This window comes from Podarcis erhardii, assembly GCF_964252035.2.
Source record: "Podarcis erhardii genome assembly, chromosome: 15".
In the NCBI taxonomy this organism is placed as follows: domain Eukaryota; kingdom Metazoa; phylum Chordata; class Lepidosauria; order Squamata; family Lacertidae; genus Podarcis; species Podarcis erhardii.
This window is the reverse complement of record NC_138505.1, coordinates 22,737,463-22,750,484: the sequence shown is the minus strand read 5'-3', so window position 1 is coordinate 22,750,484 and position 13,022 is coordinate 22,737,463. Positions and strand designations below refer to the sequence as shown.

Sequence of the window (13,022 nt, the reverse complement as noted above, 5' to 3'; positions counted from 1 at the left end):
TTTCTCACTGAGCAGCTGCGTGGAGTCACAGGACTCTGTTTACATTCCTGGGATTCCATACTATTGGAATCTCATGGGAAAGGAGACGGGATGTGACATTAGTGGTTTCCTGTTTCCTTTGTTCCTTTGTTCAGTTGCTCTCTGCTTTCATAGATAGAGGATGTCTTTTCTGTTCTGCGTAGTTTAGAAATAAAACTCTTTAAAATGTAGCTCATACTATCTCATCCTTCCCTGTGCTGGGAGGACGTGCCTTGGAGCCTCATCAAAGGCTCGAGGTCGTTAAACACGTTGGGAGGCGATTCCGAAGAAAAGCCTTATCAGCTCAGTTGAACGGAGTTCCAACAAATTCTAGTCCAAAGCAGCAGTAGCACACCGGGTTGGTGAAGGATGCTGGCAGTGATGTTGCAAGTAGAAGGTGGCACAGGAACAGAGAAGCCGGGGAGGGACAGAGAAGACTGCCAGTCATTGAGCTGCCAGTTGGCCATTGCCAGCAATAGAGGATTTGTATCATTTCTGTGACATCATTATTATTACCATTGAATTTATCAATTGCTTTCTAAACCACGATCTCAAGGTGATTTACATATAAGATGGTTAGAAACCATCAAGACACCAAAACAACCAATACATTTAAAATAAGGCTAAAACCCAACAAGGGGGCACTTGTGGTAAAGACCCATTCATGCAGCTGGGAAAACCTGTCGGAACAAAAATGTCTCCAGTTGTTTCTGGAAAGTGCAGGTAGTGGATGCCTGTTGTGTCTCGCCAGGAAAGTTGTTCCACGGAAAAAGGGTGGGCACACTAAATACTCCAGAGGAGGCTTCTGAGATCTTTGGGACACAGTCTGCGGAAGTTTCTCCTATAGGGATATAAGGCTCAGGTGGTCTCTCAAGTAACCAGGCCTTATATTTTAGTGCTAGCACCTTGAACTTGGCCCAGTTGTAGATTGGCAGCCAGTCTAAGCAAGGGGTTATGTCCCGGCAGTGGTCTGGCCCCACAAGCAACATAGCTACCGTATTCTGCAACAGCTGCAGCCCCTGGGGCAGCCCCACAGAAAGTGAATTGTAGTAATCTAACCCTAAACATGTTGCTCCACCACCACTGCCCTTTGGTCTTCATATGTCCATTGAACTGTGTGACTAAATCCCACCTTTAGGAGGGCTCACTAAATGGGGAGAAGAGGTCTATTTCCTTTAGGCTTTGGACAGCAAGGTGAAGGGATCTCCGGCATGCCATCTTGGGAAGGACTCATTCCCAGGATAAAGTTGTGGCCGAAAACCAACAGGACACCCATTGCTTTCCTAGGAGATGTCAAACTGCCAGGTGGTCATCCTGTCGGTGGAGGACGAGGCCGGGCAGAGGATTATAATCGAGGACCTGCTGGAGGCGACACGCAGCCCCGAGGTGGGGATGAGGCAGGCAGCTGCCGTCATCCTCAACATCTACTGCTCCAAGACGAAGGCCGACTACACGGCCCACCTGCGGAGCCTGGTCTCGGGCCTGATCCGGCTCTTCAATGACACAAACGCCGTGGTTCTGAACGAAAGCTGGGACGCTCTCAATGCCATCACCAAGGTAGGAGCCAGTTGCTTCTGAGAGGATGATGATGCTGTGATTGGTTCAGGGACATTAAAATTGAATTAGATAAATTAAAATTGAATTGATTAGATAGTTTGGTTAGACGCTTGGAAGAGCTGATCTCCGATCAATCAGTTGGTAGATTTTTACCGTGTTGTGTTTAAGGCAACAGCTTTGTAATGCTATTATACAAAGCAGCAGTATTAACAAGAAAGTTGATTGCATTCCCAAGGATGAAAGGTTTGCACCTTGCACCCTCTTGAGGGTGTGGGCAACATCTGAATGTTGTCGGGGAGGAAGTTCTGTAATTGGGGATGCAGGGAAGGCAGCCACCACCAGGAAGGCCCTGTCTCACGTCATCACCTGCCCAGCAGAAGCAGAAGTTGGAATAACAAGCAGGACATCCCCAGCAGATCTTAGTGCCTGTTCTACCTCGCTGTTGGCTGCTAGCTGTGATGGATATGCTTTGCCTCTACAACTGGAAGCAGCAATGCTTCTAAAGACTAGTTACTGGAAACTGCAAGTGGGGGGAGTCCTGCTTCTGGGTTACCCACAGGCATCTGGTTGGCCACAGTGAGAACAGGGTGCTGGACTAGATGGGCCATTGGCCTGATCCAGCAGCAAGGCTCTTCTTATGTTCTTACGCTGGAAGCAGCACACCCCTGAAATACCAGGCCTTCCTTGTGAGCTTCCAATTGGGGCATCCGGTTAGCTGCTATGAGAACAGAATGCTGGACTAGATGGGCACTTTTTGTTGTTGTTTAGGGCTGTACAGTGGTACCTCGGATTATGAACTTAATTCATTCTGGAGGTCCGTTCTTAACCTGAAACTGTTCTTAACCTGAAGCACCACTTTAGCTAATGGGGCCTCCCACTGCTGCCATGCGATTTCTGTTCTCATCCTGAAGCAAAGCTCTTAACCCAAGGTACTATTTCTGGGTTAGCAGAGTCTGTAACCTGAAGCGTCTGTAACCTGAAGCGTCTGTAACCCGAGATACCACTGTATCTGCTAATCCTAGTCCTATCTCTGCTTCTTCCCCCAGAAATTAGATGCTGGCAACCAGCTGGCTCTCATAGAGGATCTTCACAGGGATATCCGTATGGTCGGCAATGATGCTGGTGGAGACCACGTCCCTGGGTTCTGCATTATGAAAAAGGTAAGAGCTCTGAGCTCTGGTGGGACTCTGGTATGTTACGGTGATCTCTGCTCTGTTCTGGGTTTTTAATCATTGCTCATTTTTCTGTTTTTATTATTGTTAAGCCCACAAAAATCTTTCGAGAAGAGTGCAAGGCAGGGCTGCCAGCCTAGGTGATCTTTTCCTTCTTCTGGCCATGAGAGGGAGAGAATTGGGGTGGTGGTGGTGGTCAAGGGCAGTGGTTTTCAACCAGTATGCTGCGGCACCCTGGGGTACACCTTGAATGATGGTCAGCAGTGCCGCAGGCAACACTGGCGTCTGTCCCTCTTTCCTTCCCTCCCTCCCTTCCTCTGATGCCCTCTTGCATCTCTGCCTTCCAAATACTTGCACAGTTGTGTGTTGCAGCAGCCCTGGCTACAATCTCCGCAGGTGACTGGTGCCTCTGGGGCTGGTCAGGGGGTGCTTCCCAGGCCCCTGTGGGGCAGTGTGAGGAGGCACCTCTCTTCATATCTGTTAACGTTCAGATTTGAAAATAAGGGATCAGTAGCCTCACCTGTCCTGGGGACAGTCTACGGGATATCTAACAATCCGGGATAGCAGCGGGAAGCAGTGGGAAATGGCGCTGGAATAAGGGAATTTCCCGCAAAAAAAGGGAAGGTTGACAGCTATGACCTCCCTTTGGGGTGGGAGGGAGGCAGCTCAGGGACCAGGGATGGCTGCAGCAGCTGCCCAGAGGACTCCCAAGGAGAAGGGAGAAGAGGCTGAGGGAACGTTCCACAAGGGAGAGTGTTCAAAAAAGGGTGAGGGGCTGCCAGCTCTGCAGGCAAGGGGTAACATAACTGGGATCCTGAGCCCCACAGGGGTGCTCCAGAAAGAATGGAGTTGGTTAAGGGAACCGTGGAATCAAAAAAGTTTGAAAACCTCTGGTCAAGGGACTTCCTTGAAAAGGCAAGCAGGATGATTAGTTGGCTGACATCTTTCAACCCAAGGGCTGCATGCCCAGTGATGGCTGGGTGGAGCCAGAGGCAGAGAAATGGGTGCGGATTGTACCATTGCTCAGGAAGCTAGACTTACCACACACTCACATGCCCCCCTCTGTCCTCCATCCAGGCAAGAAAGAGACATGGTCAGAATTCAGGGACACTTTCCAGCCAGGCAAAAAACACTCGAGGGCGCAAAGCAGGGTCATTGAGGGGTGGGGCCTGGGGAAGAGGGCGTGGCTAGGGAGGGTGCAGGTCCAGGGGAGAGTCCTGAAAGCCAGCCAGAGGAGCCTGGAGGGCCGCATTTGGCCCACACACCTGGATGAGGGAAACCACTGGAATCGCAAAAGAAAGCCCCTCTCTGGTCAGGAGAAGGCAAAGCAGAGAGAAGTGAATATGGCCCCCTTAGGAGCAGGCCAAGGTCTCCCTTTCTCTGCTTGCTCTCCCCCACTAGCTGAGCAGAGCAGAGCATAAAGGGATTATTATTATTATTATTAATAATAATAATAATAATAGTAATAGTAATATTTCCCCTCTTTATTTTCAACTTTCTGGGGCACATGAAACTAACCACAATTACCTTGAATTTCTGCTTAACCCTTAAGAAAGAAGGGCATTTTCGCTAGCCAGGTTTAATTCAAGCCCATCCAACCTCCTTAGGGGAAGGTTCTCAGGCAGGGTGGAAGGAGAAAGAACTTGCCCATGTGAAGACCACCTGGTGGAAACCCTTACACACATGTTTCTTAATTGTAAACGATATGCTGATCTCCGTCAGCAATTTCTAGATCAACTCTGTATCCCCAAATGGAAACCAGAGTTGGAGGTCATACATTTTCTATTACTGGGGAATGATCAGGAGCTCACCAAGTTAGTGGCTAAATATCTCTATTTGGTTTTTTTGTCATCGAAATACACTGCAAACGTCTGATCTCCCTGGAGACCAAGAGATGTGACGATAGACTGCTCTGCCTCCTTTCTTTTAGCAAATGTTTTGTGCCACTGGGGAAGTGGTAATTCTGTATTGATTAGTTTTCGATGTTTGTATGGGATGCCAATAAAAGGTTTGATGATGATGATATTATTATTATTTGTATATCGCCCTAAACCTGTGGGTCTCAGGACGGTTACAACATAAAACCACAATATAAAACACAAAACTCTTACGACTTCCCTCTTCATTTCTTTTCCCACTTGTCTTGTCCCCCCCCCCCCCGCCCCTTTTACACAGGGCGTGACATCCATCCTTCCTGTGCTTCGGGAGGGAGTCCTGACGGGCAGCTCAGAGCAGAAGGAGGAGGCGGCCAAGGCGCTGGGGCTTGTGATCAAGCTGACCTCGGCCGAAGCCCTGAAGCCCTCTGTCGTGAGCATTACGGGGCCGCTCATCCGTATCTTAGGAGACCGGTTCAGCTGGAACGTCAAGGTGGCTCTTCTTGAGACGCTGAGCCTTCTGCTGGCGAAGGTAAGTGGCGAGCGCTTTGGGCGGTTGCTGTGCGTTGAGAAACATTTTGAGAACAGTATTATCAGAATGAGATCTTCTGGATTGAAGGTTGAGGAGCCCTGCTTAGAAGCTGCGTGCTTCTTTCCTCCAGCTTTCCTACTCACAGCAGACCTCGTGCCAAAACCTTGAGGAGCAGCCCCAGTAAGATCAGCCTAGCAAACAGGCCAACAGAAATCACAAGACTGCTGTCCCACAACAGACCCCCACATTAGTGATTTGTAGCCTGAAAGAGAGACCTTTACTCAAATTGCTTTGAGTAATTTTTGCAAAACAAAATATGGTGTAAAAGTATAAAATATAGAGAAAAGTTGGAAAAAGGAAATGAGCAAGATACAGTTTACTAAATATGACATTAGACCCACGTTGAGGACGAAGGAAGTCAATTAGAAAAGAATAAGAACTGAAATATGGATATACGTTTATTATTTGTTTTGTATCTGTATTTTTTTTAAAGTCTGTTGTGTGTGTTTGTGTTGTAATAATAAGCTAATAAAAAGCATATACATAAAAAAGGGACATTTAGTTTTTTTAAATCACATTTCCTGGCCTAGTCACCTCTAAGAGATGCTTACTTGCCAAAGGCGACTAGAAGAAAGTATCCGTTCTCCCTTTTTGCTGGGCTGGCTCAGTCGGGAGAGCATGAGACTCTTAATTTCAGGGCCATGAGTTTGAGCCTCGGAACTTGCCCTTTAAAGCAATCCCGTGGGTGCGCTCAGAAATTCCAGGAAGAGCCCACTATGCTTAAAATAGTCCACAAGGCTCTTCTTTGTGCTTCGTTCTTTTGCATTGGCTTTGAATCAGAAACCAGAGAATTGATGGGCTGCCATGTTTCCTTGGAAGTGGTGGTCACGCTTTTTTGCTGTCGGTTCTGCTGATGTGCTTTCTCCGACACGTTACAGGTGGGCATTGCTCTGAAGCCGTTCTTGCCCCAGCTGCAAACCACCTTCACGAAGGCGCTACAAGACCCCAACCGCATTGTCCGCCTGAAGGCCGCCGACGCCCTGGGGAAGCTGATTGCCATGCATGCCAAAGTCGACCCACTGTTCACCGAGCTGCTGAATGGCATCCGAACCAGCGAAGATTCTGGCATCAGGCAAGCGAGATTCTGGGGGCTGAAGTGTCGGGGGACCAGAAGCCACACGGAGTGGTTGCTTCCTGTCTCTTGGCTTGGGGAAGGAGGGGTATCCTGTGACGAGGGACTTCTCCCAGGCAGGATTTCCAAGGCTTAGGCTTGACTTGAAGGAAGTGATTGTCCCAGACTGGCTGGCGGACGTAACATTTTTTCCTGCTTTCCAGGGACACGATGCTCCAGGCCTTGCGGTTCGTCACTCAAAGCGCTGGTGCTAAAGTTGATGCTGCTGTTAGGAAGAACATCACCACGGTGCTCCTGGGCATGTTGGGACACGACGAGGTATTTTTAATTACCCTATATACTCGAGTATAAGCCGACCTGAAGATAAGCCGAGGCACCTAATTTTAGCACAAAAATCTGGGAAAACGTATTGACTCAAGTATAAGCCAGTTCACCACACCACAAACCTGGTGGTGGCGGCAAAGGCGGCGGAGGAGGAAGGAGCAGCCTGAAAGGACCCTCACTCGAGTATAAGCCGAGGGGGAATTTTTCAGCATTAAAAATGTGCTGAAAAAGCCGGCATATACTCCAGTATACGGTAGTTTGATTTTTGCAGAAGCTGATCTGCTCCATATTGTGAGAAGGCTAATAGCTCAGCGATGGCCTAAAGGGATGCTGCCTCCAGCCTTGAAGAGCCACAGCTAGTTTTAGTCATAGATGGGCCAAAGGGCCTCTTGGCAGCTTTGTGCGTGCTTGTGCAAAATAAAAAATTACCACCTTTTCCTCCTCCCGTTCTTCCAAGGAGCTCAGGGCCACATACACAGCACTTGATAGAATTTGGTCTTGTCTGAAGTCGAGCTTAGCAATGAATCTCCACTTACATCAGCACCTTTTATATACCCTGAATGCGATCACGTGGAGACTTTGTGTTTAGGAAAACAAGGACGTTTATTAAAGGAAATACTTGGTTGATAGAACTAGGATATTTTCATCTAACTAAGGTGGGGGGGTGCAAAGAGCCCTGCTTGTTCTTTTATCTCTGTAGGGGGAGGGAGGGAGGGAGGAAATGTCTCATCCCCCAAGGGTGGGAAGTCAGAAGTGAGAACAGCAGCCCTAAGGGTACCAGTCCATCATCAGACCTGCACAGGACAGGAAGGCTGGAGAGTCTTCACTCAATCTTCTTTATCTATACCTTAATACAAGATGAGTTTGTTTCCCAGGACTTTCAACAAGTCCTCTCTTCCCTGTCCCCCCGCCGCCCCCCCCCCGGGCCTCATTCGATTCATTTTTTTCACTTGTTTGCAAAATTAAGTCACCCCTTAAAATTGAGTGATTAACATGAGAGTGACTGCGAAAGAGCTTTGGTACGAGGGTGACCTCATGCTATTCTTTTGCCAGGCATTAAGTGTATAGGAACAGAACCTAGAGAAACCCAAGTGTGTTCTTGCTAGAACCTCTGTTTTGCTGGAAAGCCTCAATGTTACTTGAAATATTTCCTTTTAGGATGCCACCCGTATGGCCTCCGCTGGCTGCCTGGGAGAGCTGTGTGCGTTTCTGTCGGAAGAAGAACTTGGCAGCGTTCTCCAGAATCACCTGCTAGGTATGGTTTTGCAGGTGGTGCAGAATGATTCCCAGGAGCAGAAAAGGTGTCCTCCCTGCTTGTCACCATAGAGTGGTCCAGACCTGGGTGGGGAAACAGTACTGTCTTCTCTGTCCACTAGGAGGCAGTAAAAATTATTATGATTGGGGCACTCCATTACATGCACAATGACAACAGACCTCAGACTGGGTGGCATGCTAGGGGTTGGGTTGGCTGGAGTGCCCTGGTTCAGTTCTTAAGTTACGGATTTTAAATTTACACTGGGAAAGCTTTTTCAGGCCATTGCCCCCTTGGTTGCACAAACACATTCCCAGTGCCCCCTACCCTCTAAAAAAAGCATTGTTCAAAATAGTAGTTTCCACAACCCACTAAGGAAGATAATAACACAATAAAATTCAAAAGAGTAACAATTGATTGCACATTTATTCAGTATGCAATTAAGATTATTTAGTTAACTTAACAAAATTAACGAACTTGATCACTGATTGATTGAGTTTATATACTGCTCTATACCCCTGGGGTCTCAGGGCATTTGACAGAATAAAATCAAGATATAAAACCACAAAATACCTAATAAAAATAAAAACAACCACCCAATAGCCCCCCCCCTGCCAAAAACCACATTTTAAAAGGGCATAGGATGTAAATCGGATCAACCAAAGGCCTGGTTAAAAAGGAAGGTTTTTGCCTGGCGCCTAAAGGTGTGTAATGAAGGCGCCAGGCAAACTTCCCTGGGGAGAGCATTCCACGGACAGGGAGCCACTGCAGAGAAGGCCCCATTCTCGTGTTGCCACCCTCCTGACCTCTCGAGGAGGAGGGACACGAAAAAGGGCCTCAGAAGATGATCTCAGGGTCTGGGTAGGTTCATATGGAAAGAGGCGGTCCTTGAAGTATTGTTGTCCTAACATCTGTTCAAAGTTGGATAGCCATTTACACCTCCTGTGCCCCCCACCCCGCTGTCCCCTTGCCTCTTAGTGCCCCCCTTCAGTAATCCCAGGGGGCAGTACCACCCAGTTCAGGAACCATTGTTTTAAAATGATTGGCATCCTGAAATGCCGATGCCGACTTCCGGGTTAGCGCGAACGGCTAATGGCGGATTCCCTCCGAGCTCCGGAGGGAATCGGCTCCGCTGAAGACGGGTCTTGCCGTGCCGGCGACACGGGGACCCTCAGAAACCGCAGGCGCGGAAGCCTGCAGACTTGGTGACTCGGTGGGCACCTTAAGCGCCCTCCCCGACCCACGAAGAGCCTTTTTAAAGGCTACGGAGAGGGTACGGAGAGTGGCGTGGTGCTGAGAGTAGACCGCTACTTCAGTGGAGCGAAGCCGCGAGCCATGGCCGGAGAGCGCTGACTTTCTTCCCAAAATTCGGATTGGATAACAAAGGACCCGTGAGTAGTGGAATTAGGACTTTAAAAAATTTTTACCTTTTGAATTCGGCACGATCGGGGGATGTGTTAAAGGGAAGTCCGCACCCCCTCTACTTATAGACGATTTAAAGCAAGGAACGGAGAATTAAGGCGGAATGAATACTGTTTTGATGATTTAAAAGTTTTTCACAAATTTGATAGAAGAAGATTTCGTGCTGGAGAGAAAGGGAGGAACTTTGGAACTTTGTGTGTAATCCCCCCCAAAACCCGGGAGTGTCCTGTTTGTGTGCCGGAGGAAAAAGTGAAAGGAGTTTGACAGCTGTCAAAGGAGCTGTCAAACGGGCGGACAAAGTAAAGAATTTTGTTATTTAATAACTCTCTGAATTAAAGGTGATACATTTGAGCTGAGGTGATTGGAAACAAAGTAGTGATAATAACAAAGTAACAGATTATTGGAAAAGGACTACTAAATAACTGAAAGCCCCCTAGGGGGAATTAGTGACATTACAATGGCTGCAGAGGGAAAATTACTGGCGGAGATAGAAAAAATGTTTTTTCTCGTGGGAATCCTGCAAGAGCAGAGTATGGCTCTGAGCAAAGTATTTATGACCTTGAACTCTGAAATAAACAACTCTGCTGAATGCACAAAGGAGACGTATGACAAAAACTCTGCAGCTGAGCAGGAAGAGATGCCCTTGGAATTGACAGAGAAGAAAGAAGGAGTGCAGACACTACAAGTGGAAAATATCAACCAGGAATCTACACTGTTAGAGTATGAGCAAGAAGACCTTTGGATTACAAATCTGCGAAAGATGAGAAAGAAGAAGAGGGAAGTCTCTGGAGTACTTGGAATATTAAAACTAAAAAGAATAAAGCAACATGATTGGGACTTTCCTCTTGAGTATGGAAAAGTAGATGATCCTTCGCAGCAACCACTTTTAAACATTCTGGATGAAAGAAAATATGATGTGACTCTGACTGAACTCCTTCGGGGTCTTAGGACCAACAAAGAGGACTATCAATATAGTTGGCAGAGAGGGACTGACAGAGAATCAGACGCCTCGGACGTGAGGAATCCGGGCTAAGAACTATTTTTTGTTTGTTTTTTGGACATTTGTTTGGGAAGGGACAGAAACCGGGGCGGGGGGGGAGAGAGAATAGAACTATAAAATGTTATGATTTGTTTATTTGGTCAATGTGACCTATAATTAATATAATAAAGGGAAAAATTTGTGGAAGGGAAGTTAGATCGACCTTAAAAAAAAAAGAAATTAATGATTATAAGAGAATTGGATAAGTTGAATATAGATAAACAAAAAGAATTAAATTTTTAAAAGCAATATGAATATGTTTAAGAGGTTAGGTAAGAACTTGCTGAATTAATTATTGGAACTGGGATGTAAGAGGAGGGGTGGGGGGAAGTCAATGAAAGTGGGTAAAGAAAATTAGGGTATGAAATTGTACCTATGTGTTTTTGTCTTTGTGTGTGTGTCTGTTGTTATAAAATGTAAAAACCCAATAAAAATTATTATAAAAAAAAAAAGAAATGCCGATGCCATCCAGCTTTGGGGGGGGGGGGGGAGAAGTAGTGTTGGCCTGATGCCATGCTCAGAAACTCTCTTCCTTCGCTCCTGCAGCGGACGTCTCTGGCATTGACTGGATGGTGCGGCACGGGCGTAGCCTGGCGCTTTCCGTGGCTGTCAGCGTGGCCCCCGGCAGAGTGTGCGCCCCCAAATACGGCAACAGTGTCCACGAAATGATCTTTAGCAATACTACTGCGGACCGGGTAAGCGTCTCGTTCCAGCGTGGCTGTCGGGTGTTTCCTAACAGCTTCCTGTTAGGCCTTAAATCCGGGAGGCCCTGATCTGAAAGACAAAACGAGCACCGCCTCGAGGTTGCGAGGTCCAGTGGCAAGGAGTTCCGAATGTCACTTTCCTGCTTCTTCTTCTCCAGATCCCAATTGCGATCAGTGGCATCAGAGGGATGGGTTTCCTGATGAAGTACCACATAGAAGCCAATGGGGGAAATCTGCCCCCCAAACTCTCCAACCTCTTCATTAAGGTGAGCCCCTTTCTGAATGTATGGACTTTGCTGGTAATCAGAGATCTGCTTTCCAGGAACCAGCCAGATGTGGTTTGGATGAGCACAGGACTGTGGCCTGTCCTTTAGTGGCTCCTTCCTTGCTGTGTACAAAGAGCCTGCATGTAAGCCCTAGAGCAGAGTGGTCTGATGCATGGCCTGAGGCCTTGACGCCTTTTTTGGGGCGGGGAAATGCAGGGGGGGACCCTAGGACCCTGCCAGAGCCTCATGCCTCCTTCCAAAAGCCTGGCACAGTGCTTAATCCAGCTTTGGGAAGGCAGCATTGAGGGTTGAGGGGGTGTCAAATTTTGACCTCGCTCCCCGCCCCCAACCTGGCAGAACAAGGCAGTGTGCAGCCCCCAGGTTCCACGTTGAAGTACACTTGCAGCCCACTTGGTATAAAAAGTTAGACTGTCCTGCCCTAGAGCAAGAGACTTGAGCGATACCAGCAGGTTCCAGGAACCCTCTTCATTGTGAGATTTAGCAGGGTGATGTATGAGTTTGCTTGGGGCCAGGATGGGGAGTTGGGAGTCCTGGGTGAGAGCCAGGAGGCCGAGAGGTGCCGAGTGTGTCAGAAGAAGGAAATTGTATCAGGATACAATGAAGTCATTTGTATTATCCCCTAGCTATTGCCTAGGAGAGAGGCCTTCTCGGTGGCTGCTCCCAGACTTGGGAACTCCCTTCCACTGGAGGCTAGGCTGGCCCCCTTTTCGTTTTCCTTTTGCGGGCACACACTTTCTTTCTTCTGACAGGCCTGTGGCCGCCACCGACTGTTTTCTGACAGCGGGTGTCCTGTGACTGTACAGTGGTACCTACTTAATTTGTTCTGGAGGTCTGTTCTTAAGCTGAAACTGTTCTTAACCTGAAGCACCACTTTACCTAATGGGGCCTCCTGCCGCCACCACGCGATTTCTGTTCTCATCTGGCAGCAAAGTTCTTAACCTGAGGTACTGTTTCTGGGTTAGCGGAGTCTGTAACTGTAAGAAGCGTATGTAACCTGAAACGTATGTAACCTGAGGTACCACTGTAATGTGTTTTCACTGTTTTTAATTCTGAATTGTAACTTGTAAATATCATCATTCTTTCTAAGGACAACCTGTAGTTAAAACAAAATAAAAAAATTCCTTCCAGTAGCACCTTAAAGACCAACTGAGTTAGTTCTAGGTATGAGCTTTCGTGTGCATGCACACTTCTTCAGATACTTCTTCGTATCTGAAGAAGTGTGCATGCACACGAAAGCTCATACCTAGAACTAACTCAGTTGGTCTTTAAGGTGCTACTGGAAGGAATTTTTTTATTTTGTTTTGACCATGGCAGACCAACACGGCTACCTATCTGTAACTGGAACCTGTAGTTGTTTGTGTTGAATTGTTTTGTTAGTAAAAATTAGCTTCCTGGTTGGAACTGAAGTTTGTGTGTGTGTTTTCCCCCCCTGCAGTGTCTTCAGAATCCATCCAGCGACATCAAGTTAGTGGCAGAGAAGATGCTCTGGTGGGCCAACAAAAGCCCCCTCCCTCCCTTGGATCCCCAGACCATGAAGCCCATCCTCAAAGCGCTTCTGGACAATACAAAAGACAAGAACACCAGCGTCAGGGCCTACAGCGACCAGGCCATCGTCAACCTCCTGAAGATGCGAGAGGGCGAGGAAGTGCTTCAGGTATTGGCCCGTCTTGGAGGAGGAAGTCAGTTTCTCTTCCCCCTCTCCCCTCCCT

General features: G+C 47.7%; 1 protein-coding gene and 1 long non-coding RNA gene across 2 annotated transcripts in view; one reads left to right on the top strand and one right to left on the bottom strand.

Moving 5' to 3' along the window:
• Positions 1-13,022, top strand: part of GCN1 (GCN1 activator of EIF2AK4) — a 66,055-nt gene that overhangs the window by 51,171 nt on the left and 1,862 nt on the right. The window contains exons 49-57 of the mRNA XM_081842189.1: positions 1,306-1,575; positions 2,622-2,735; positions 4,923-5,153; positions 6,092-6,285; positions 6,489-6,603; positions 7,768-7,864; positions 10,869-11,017; positions 11,185-11,292; positions 12,749-12,967. Coding sequence (XP_081698315.1) covers positions 1,306-1,575; positions 2,622-2,735; positions 4,923-5,153; positions 6,092-6,285; positions 6,489-6,603; positions 7,768-7,864; positions 10,869-11,017; positions 11,185-11,292; positions 12,749-12,967 — 1,497 coding nt within the window. The remainder of the gene's footprint in view (positions 1-1,305; positions 1,576-2,621; positions 2,736-4,922; positions 5,154-6,091; positions 6,286-6,488; positions 6,604-7,767; positions 7,865-10,868; positions 11,018-11,184; positions 11,293-12,748; positions 12,968-13,022) is intronic.
• LOC309330521 lies at positions 11,546-12,775 on the bottom strand. Its single transcript, XR_014151469.1, has 3 exons — positions 12,659-12,775; positions 12,352-12,406; positions 11,546-12,125 (listed from the first exon to the last, which is right to left on the bottom strand). It is a non-coding gene; the product is annotated as an uncharacterized lncRNA (long non-coding RNA).